This window comes from Notothenia coriiceps, unplaced genomic scaffold (genome assembly GCF_000735185.1).
Source record: "Notothenia coriiceps isolate Sejong01 unplaced genomic scaffold, NC01 NC01_scaffold00003466, whole genome shotgun sequence".
In the NCBI taxonomy this organism is placed as follows: Eukaryota; Metazoa; Chordata; class Actinopteri; order Perciformes; family Nototheniidae; genus Notothenia; species Notothenia coriiceps.
The window spans coordinates 1,519-10,394 of NW_011336167.1; the positions used below are offsets into that span (position 1 = coordinate 1,519).

Below are 8,876 nucleotides of genomic sequence, written 5' to 3' on the forward strand. Positions count from 1 at the left end.
ACTTCTGACGTTCATATAAATATACGTTTTTGATTTGATAATTTTAATGCAAATTCTTACTTGTGTTAATGCAAATATTTAAAAATAAATGTCACCAATATTTGAATTTATTTAATCATTTCTCATGGAGATCAAGAAACTTAAATTCCAAGATAATATTCTGATAGTTTACAATAAAAAGTAATTTAAGAAATTAAAGAATATTGTAGGTATATGACAGCAGTTTACTACAATCAAGTTTTTCATAGAAAGCCTTTTTCAAGCCATCATGTTGCTGAGCCTTTTATCATTTAGTTTGCAGCTTGTCTTCCCCCCCCCCCGACAGAGCAGCAGCTCACCTTCAGGTCTTCTGGGATGAACACCTTGCGGGCTTTTTTGATCATGGGCTGCGGCTTCAGCTCCTCAGCGGAGAATTTGCGTTTCCTGGGGTCGAACATCTCCTGTCCGGGCACGCTGGACAGAGCCAGGTCCTGGGGGTCCGGCTCGTAGGAGATGGGCACCTGGATGGACTCTGGGTCGATGGGGCTGGAGGTGTCCCGGGCTGAGAGACAAATACCATACATTAGCATAGTGCACAGATTCATCCCATTTTGTGGAGGAAAACGCCAAGCACCTCTCATTCTGAGTGTAATTGTAACATTTAAAGGGCAAAGTGCCACATCATTTTGGGGTGATTGGTTATGCAACGTCCTCACCAGCAGCTCTTCTAAGTGAAGCCCTTAAGGCTGGCGGGAGGAGCAGCTGTGTAAGGAGAACTCATAAGGAGCAGGGGGGCTGACAGGGGGGCTGACAGGGGGGCTGACAGGGGGGGCTCACACGGGGGGCTCACTGCTACCTTTCCTTGTTTTTTAACTATGATTTTAGGCTGCAACTGAAGACTAATTGCTTGATTTTAGTCTATCAAATGTGAGGAACTACTCTAAAAGTGCAAAGTAATGTTTTAAAGTGCAATTTTTCTATCCAAAACCCACTTTAATATAATTTAAAACAAATAAAGGCATAGTATTTTCATATTTGAGAGGCTCGAAAATAGCCTTTTCTGACATTTGAAGTTAACGAGGAATTGAAGAAAAATATGTTTTGCTTTTTCAAATTGAAATGTCCTAAAGAAAATGTGAGGAGGAGGTTCTGTATTTACCAAACCATGACACTTTTCAAATCAACATCTGCAAATTGCCAATTTTTATTTTCTTGATAATATGAAAGATTTATTCAAATGCATCTGAAACATTTGGGGAAATTGTGCATGTTTTCAAAAGCCCAAAGATGTTAAATAAGCTATTCATATTAATTTGCAGTCTATCAACCTACCCAATTGTTTTCCTAATAATGGTAACACATGTGGCCATCTGGAAAAGCTCATTCTCTTTTTTCCAGTTTTTATAAAACAAATTATTCAGAAAATACTGTTTCCTTAAAAAAAAAAAGAAAGATAAACAGTATTACAAATGTTTATAGAAGACGAGGAACTTTAAATGCATTTCTTAGCACAACCTTGTTTTGTAAAAATTCAACATTCGACAACTGTTGGTACATTTCTAGAAAAAACCCAACAGAAAACCTGTCCAGAGGAGTATATTCCCCATCTGGGCAGCAGGTGGGGCTCTAACACCAGCTTTGAAATTCACAGGTGGGGAAATAATGTGTCTAATAGTTTTATCTCAAACGGTGCAGCTATCAGCAGCTCAGCTGGTCTCAGAGCAGCTGTTATCTTCTGAAGGAGATCTGCATGCCTCCACGTCCGTCTTCCTCATGTGCCAAGCTTCTCTAATTGTTCCTTTTGCGCTGGGCCAAGGAGCTGAACTGGATGAGCCGCAGATCCAGATCAATTTCTCTGTGATCCATTACATTAGGGCTCATTTGTTTTCGTCGCACGGACCAAACCTGCGTTCCCCCCGCTCGATAGTAGAAGCTCGATGAGCATGACAACCATCGGGGATATGACTGCAGCAGCAGCGACATTTTCATTAGCTGCTGTTATGCTGCTGCAGTCAGTACATCATGACCTACATTTCTGTGTGAGCTCGCCATGACAGCCAGTCAATGCGGCTGACCTTCAGTGAGAGTGTGTGTTCGTGGTCAGAATGCTTTGGACATTTGAGGAGGGGCCCACAGATGAGAATATATGAGAATCAAACAGCAAGTGTTTGCTGTACATCAGAGGAAGTGATTGGTTCCGTCACAGACATGCCACAACAAACGTGTGAAAGACTATGCAGGACTGTTGAAACTGATCATTGTCAGCTTGTTAAACTGAGCTGTAATGCCGAGAAAATGTGAAAAAATCCCTCGATGAAAACATAACAATCGGATATTTGCTTTGAGGAGGTGTTTATGTTGCAGCTCATTTAACACAAGGTATGCTGGGTAAAGATGGAGATTTTCTATTTGATGCATTAATTTCACCTTTATTATTATATCATGTAACCCTTAACAACGACATCCCAATCAAAACAATAAGATTAAGAATAATCAAATAAGAATTATAAGACAGATAAATAATTTAAAGTTATGTTAAACCATGACAGTTAAAGGTTGGGAGGTTTAAGATGACATCTGAAATGTCCAAAATATATATTGATTTTAAAAGAGGTTGTGCGTTTATCAAACTATTTGTTTGTGAACATGTGTTTCTGGAAATTGTTGAAAATTATTCTTTATAAATTGATGAAATGTATTTGAAAAAATGTAAAAATGTGCATCCAGTTTCCCAGATCCCAAATGTACTGTTGTCATTAAAACATTTTTTTCTGTAAATCAACTTATCCATGTTTTTCCCATAATGGGATAAAAACACTTGTGGCCATTTGGAAATATGAAAAAATGTTTCCTGCTTGTTGTAAATTATCAAAGAAATTAAACCTGGGTTTTTTCCCTTTGCATTTAATGTATTTTAAGATTATAAGAAGAATGTTCAAGAAGACATTCTTGCGTCCTCTTTATTTCTAGCTATGGTCGTGCTGTTTCCAAAACAACTCAAGAAACTGCTCCGGGTTCAGAGGGTTTGAACCTATTGATCCTTCTGCCTTCAGAAGGTCTGACCACCAGCCATCAATCACCTGACTTGGTGGAGGTAACGCATCCTTAAAGGTAAGACCCACAGCTCCCAGACTGCAAGCTTCTTACCCACTAAAACCAGCCGCTGTGAGTCAATCTGTCCGGCCTGCAAATAGCCAGCAGTGTCGCCTTAATCACCTTTACCGCTCATTTTGATGGCCTTATTAGCGGAGTTAAAACACGGGCTAAAAGTACATGCCCGCTCGTTAACCCGGAGTGCCCTTCCACACATTCCAGTGGAGAGGAAGTCGATAATTCACAATCAAATAGTCCCCCTCCTTGCACAGGAAATCTAAAATGAGGCCAGGAAAGGTAGCTGTGAGCCGTGTGAAAGCTGAACTCATGCATACCTTGCTGAACAGGTTTCATTTTGACGTGGCAGTATTTATGTGTTTACACACAACGCCGGCTGCAGGTTGCTGTCACGCTACATGATGGTATCAGAGTGTTATCACGGTGCTGTGTGGTGATAGTACTATAAGCTGTGTTGCAGGTTGGAATGCAGCACTCTGACCTGGGTGGGACCGACAGCAGCCACACACTGAGAGAGCTTTGCCCTTTAGCCCCTAATTGGCTTTAAACTAGTTTCAGCATTTTCGGAAGATCAACCTGGTTTACGTGACCACACAGTGATGTTCTACAATATTTTAATCCTGAAAAAAATAAAGACCAGAAATAAGATTGTTTTCTTTCTACTAACACCTATTGTGTGTGTCCACGGATACCTATTCTTCCATAGAGCTGATTGTGATCCAAAAAGCTATTAAAAACAGCTCCTGCATTCCTGACACTGTGTATTACTCAAATACACTGTCCTGCAGCTTTAAATACACACTAGATAGATTGTGTTTCAATCCACAGCTGAAAATAGTCCAAAACAGATGCCGTTTCCTCCAGTTTGAGTAACTTTTGATAAAAATATAGTGTTTTAGGAATTAGGAAGTCTTTAAAAAATGTGTTTGAGTCCTTTTTATGTCTTCAACAGATAGTATTATATGTATTGATAGACAGACTGACTCATCTTTGGTTTTGGACCTTTTAAAAAAAATATTTAACAACATAAATAATGACATGCACTTGATCATCATTATCATAATTCCTCAAGGTCACTTAGGCAGGACATGTAGGTCCCTTCACCGCATGACAAGACATTACTTTGAAAGAAACTAGGCCAGAGGAAACTGGCTCTGACACTGAGAAAGAAAAACATGTGTACTCAGTATTGAGTGATTGTACTCTGACACATTATTCCTCCACGATGATAAATACAAGTACTCTACATCTAGTTCCTAAAATGTGTTGATAGATATCTTTCGCTGAGCCAACTTTTCTTGACTAACACGCAGGAATGCACCACAACACACCCTCTGACCCCCCCCTTCATCCGAATGCCAGCAGCGTGCAGGGGTCACACGTCCTGAACCTGGCCCCGGCACAGACCCTTAAAGTCTGCAGGCTGCTCAGACTGAGAAAAACAGCGAAACGCCCACTCGCTTGTGCGTTGGCTGTGATAACAATGTTATCAGCCGCCTGCTGCGCTGCTTGCAAGCACAGAGGGATGGAGGTTTGTTGTGGGGGGGGCTGGTTAAACGAGACGAGGCTTGGCGAGCTGGAACAGTATTCGGGCACACGTGACCAAAGCACAGCAGGCTCCATGTGATCTCTGCAGGGAACAGCCTGAGCCTGTGCCTTGGCTCTGAGTCCGGGCCAGAGTCGGAGCCGAGCCCGAGAGAGGGAGGGAGGGAGAGGAGGACCGGATGGGAAGTGGAGAGTGTTAAAGGCGAGGGGAGAGCGAGAGGAAGGAAGGTTTGTGCCGTGACAAGCTTCTGTGACAAGCCTGCATGTGTCTGTCACATGGCCCAGTGCTCCGCAGGAGACCCCAGACATGTTCATGTGGGAGGTAAATGTGAATGTGAAGATGCAAACTGAACACACACATCCAGAATGCACACAGATAGAGTGTACCGTACAGGTCGCCTTCATTTATCACTCATCTTAGACTTGAGAGGCTAAGGCCAAATTATACTTTTTGCATTCGTGTGTTATTGAGGGGGGGCTGAGGTCCTTATGACTCATCATCCCCTGAGTTCGCCTATATCCCCAAATGTGTGACTGTGCAAACTCTGAGCTCAGAAAGTGCTCACTCCGGTTTGGTTCCAAACTCCAGTCCAGTTGGTGAAGTATGCACCTTTGGCTGGTTTGCCAAGAAGAAGAAGAAAAAAACCTCAACCGATTGCTTGTGTTGAAGAGAGATTATGTGGGGAGGAACATTTTAAATGACAATTGTTCTCCTTATTTCTCAGCGCAGGCAGTTTGTCTAATGGTAGAGGATAAGTGTGTGTGGCAGGTGTGTCTGGAAGGTGTGTGTGGCAGGTGTGTCTGGAAGGTGTGTGTGGCAGGTGTGTCTGGAAGGTGTGTGTGGCAGGTGAACAAACAGCATCACAAGCCTTTTACAGCATCCCCTGAGGCAGTGGAGGTGTGAACAAGGGTGTGAAAATTAAAGTAGGCCACAATGATTACGAATTGATTTATAGTACATTATATGGACTTCGATAAGTAACCCTATTAACTAAGGTGCAATTTTGTGAGCTTGACCTCGATCATTTATACAATATTAACTTATGGCACAATATGTGGAAACCACCTGGATAACGTTCAGCTGACCTTGATAATTCCTGTTGTGTTTACATGCCTGTTTGTTTGCTTATATGTCACCAACATGTTATCATTATCAACATTTAACAGCAGGGTTTCCCTACTAATATTAGACTTCATAATTGTTTTATTAAAGCCGTTTTATTCAAAGTGATTGTTTTCATTTCATATTTTTATTTGGGATATGTTGATACATTCATTTTTTGTAAATCTGTTTTAGAATTCAAAATTCATGGCTTTTTGTAAATGTATTTGCAATATTATACTATTATTGTCCTTAAATAGTCTTCAAATGACAATAATATGATTCATTGTAATTATTTCTGGTATACGGAAGAGGATTATATGGACACGTGCAATTTTTGTGTATCTGCCGATCAGTGTTTGCTTTATCAAGTTCTCAGAATTCTGACTTAAATCTCAGAACTCATGCTCTAATCTCAGAACAAAACAAAAAAAGTTGGCCTTAATCGTCTTCCGTACCGGGAACCAAAGTAATTATTGTGACAGGCCTCAGTTTCGGTGCCGTGGTTCCTACCTGCTGAGCCGGGGCTGTGGAGGCAGGTCTGAGGAGCCATGGTGGTGTGAACCGAGGTGGTGGCGCGGCTGCTGAGGTCCACCACGCTGGGTGAAGGTGTGGGGGGGGGTGCAGGCGGAGATGCCCGAGCGCTCCGTGCTGCCTGCAGGGCCTGCTCGCCCTGGGCTGTGTTGGCGGGGATGCCGTTCTCCGACAGGAACTCCTCCAGGTCCATGTACTCCAGCTGGAAGTTGTCCCCATCGTACGGCAGCGTCTTATCCCACAGGGTCGGGCCGAGGAAGGCCGACTGCGGGTGGTTGGCTGTGCTGCTCTCATCGTCCAGCTTCTTCTCTTTCTCCTGGTCCTTCCCAAATCCTGTGAATATTTGCACTAAGTCATTTCATTGTCACAGCACAGGAGGATCACGGGTCAGCACATGGGTATAAATAGAGAGTATGCTTCAGGGAAATCAACTTCATTATTATTAAGGCTTTTAAGTTGTTCTTAATAGCCTTTGTATATGTATAATATAATTGGTTTATAGATATGAAAAAACTGCAGTTAAAGATTGTGTCGTGATTAAATTACATTGCCAAATGTAGCCATGCTGAGTTGATGTGTGTAGCATAGATGAAAACAATTATAGACTTGACTAAAAAGACTGCATCATTGGTTAGGAGACTGCAGGATTAGTTATGTGTTGTTATGTAATAACAGCTGTGTAGTGTGAACAACATCACTGTGTGTTTAAGAGATTGAAATTAAAATAAAATGTTTGCTTGATAAAGGATATGGATAGTAGCCTTAACTGGTAAGTAAATATATACATTTTTCTCAATCTCAAGCATTATTATTATTATTTGTTTGCTCTATGCTACCCAACATTTCTGACACTGGTCTAAACTATTGAATTGAAATCTATCCAAATAAACCAAATCCATGTGCATGATTAATTGGGGAAATGTGTTCCCTTAAAGATTAAAAATGACAATGTAGGCTAGTTACAGAAAACACATTTAAAAACACAATCAGTTTGTTATGAAAACATACACAAAAGCTGCATAAAAGAAAAGACGCCCTCTGTGGACAGACTGCGATATCACTAATATAAATCCCATAGAAGGTTTAAAGGTTATGAACGCACCTGCGAGCTAAAAACAGCGCTGTCAGTCACAACACGATCAAATTAGTTCATAATAATTTAATTTAGATCGTAAGCAAAAGACAAACTAGCTTGTTAACTTGAGCTGAAGTTCGTGTCAATCTGTCAGTCAACGAAAAAACAGCCAAAACAATCATCATTCTATTTTACTTATCTCTGCTGCCTGGAAAACCAATACGATAACTTTATTTTTCGACAAAGATCGTGTTAATATTATGAGATATCACTCTGCATGATTTAAGTTGATCTGTGTCTTAACTGCGCTGTATCTGTCAAAACCGTCAGAACCCATGGGTGTCTACAGAATAAAAACAACCAGCGGATAAACATGACAGAAGGGGAGACGAAAGGCGAGTTAGTGTAGATGCAAGTTAGCTACTTTAAAAACAAAAACATACCTTCATCGTGATGGAAAGGCAGCTTTAGCGGGTTTTCCAGCAGGGATTTCAGCACGCCGTGAGTCGGCGGCAGGAAAGTTGCGTTTATAGGAAGAGGTCTGGCCATTTTCTCCATATGTCTTGAAGGGCAATTGGAGAACAAAATCTCGCAAAGTCAAAGCCGAATGTCCCCCCCTAAATAAGAGACACGACCCAACTAGCTTGCCGGTCCCTCGGAGATCCTCGCAGACGCGGTGTAAACGACGCCGGGGCTCAGAGCGAAAACACGGGACTCCGCGCAGCAGCAGGACGGTGAGCGGCTGGCTGCCTGTAGACGGAGCTGGCTGGCAAATAGCTGGAGGAGGAGGGCGGGCTCTGACGGAGCCTCTACACTTCATCCACGTGCGGAGCGGAGCGACGCTGCTGACGTCAAAGAACCAGAGGGCGGCAGCGCTTACTGATGCTCCCTTCACAGACAGTGGGATATTTAATGTCTGAGGCAAACCAAATAAATTTAAAAATATATATATATATATTTCTTCGACTTTGTTGCTAATTTTTTTAATAATATTTATATTTTTGTTGTCTTTTAACATTTCTTTATCGTTAAAAATAGTAAGTTTATTTTCCTATTTAGTTTTTTCCCCATATATTTCATTATTATTTTTTGACGGATTGTCTGTTGTATAAGCTTGTTGCTTCTTGACCCCTCCACTAAAAATGGTTTGTGAGCAATCAAAATAAAATAAAAAGAGAAAAAATGGATACTAGAATGAATTTGTATTATATTAATCATAATGTTGTCCTTTGTTCTACTTGCAGTATAATGCACCACTTAATGCAATTATAATGTTGTTACTTAGTGCTCCTTGTTTTAATACTCTGCATTTATCATTTATCACATTATAATACAGATGCACCTTTTTGGAAAATGTTCTTTCATTGCCTAAAATAAAAACATAATGCTGTTAAAAAATAGATACAAATTAAAATCAAGACACCAAACCTTTGGATGGGGGAGTAGATGATTGTCACAAGGGTCCCACATTTGTTTTTTGTCCTGGGGCCAGGTACATGGTGCAGGCTACTGCACCATGGACAAATGTAA

General features: G+C 41.2%; 1 protein-coding gene across 1 annotated transcript; it reads right to left on the reverse strand.

Moving 5' to 3' along the window:
• Positions 1-275: 275 nt before the first annotated feature.
• Positions 276-8,116, reverse strand: hlfa (HLF transcription factor, PAR bZIP family member a). Its single transcript, XM_010766617.1, has 3 exons — positions 7,790-8,116; positions 6,251-6,604; positions 276-541 (listed from the first exon to the last, which is right to left on the reverse strand). The coding sequence occupies exons 1-3, from the start codon at positions 7,902-7,904 to the stop codon at positions 291-293; spliced, it is 720 nt and encodes a 239-aa protein (XP_010764919.1). The 5' UTR covers positions 7,905-8,116; the 3' UTR covers positions 276-290.
• Between the last annotated feature and the right edge of the window lie 760 nt (positions 8,117-8,876).

What these genes read in the sequence shown, in the direction of transcription:
- hlfa (XM_010766617.1), bottom strand. Translation starts at nt 7,904, where the DNA reads ATGGAGAAAATGGCCAGACCTCTTCCTATAAACGCAACTTTCCTGCCG. An exon ending in GCCTTTCCATCACGATGAAG is followed by an intron (nt 6,605 to 7,789) that starts GTATGTTTTTGT and finishes AAATATTCACAG; the next exon opens with GATTTGGGAAGGACCAGGAG. An exon ending in CCACAGCCCCGGCTCAGCAG is followed by an intron (nt 542 to 6,250) that starts GTAGGAACCACG and finishes TTTGTCTCTCAG; the next exon opens with CCCGGGACACCTCCAGCCCC.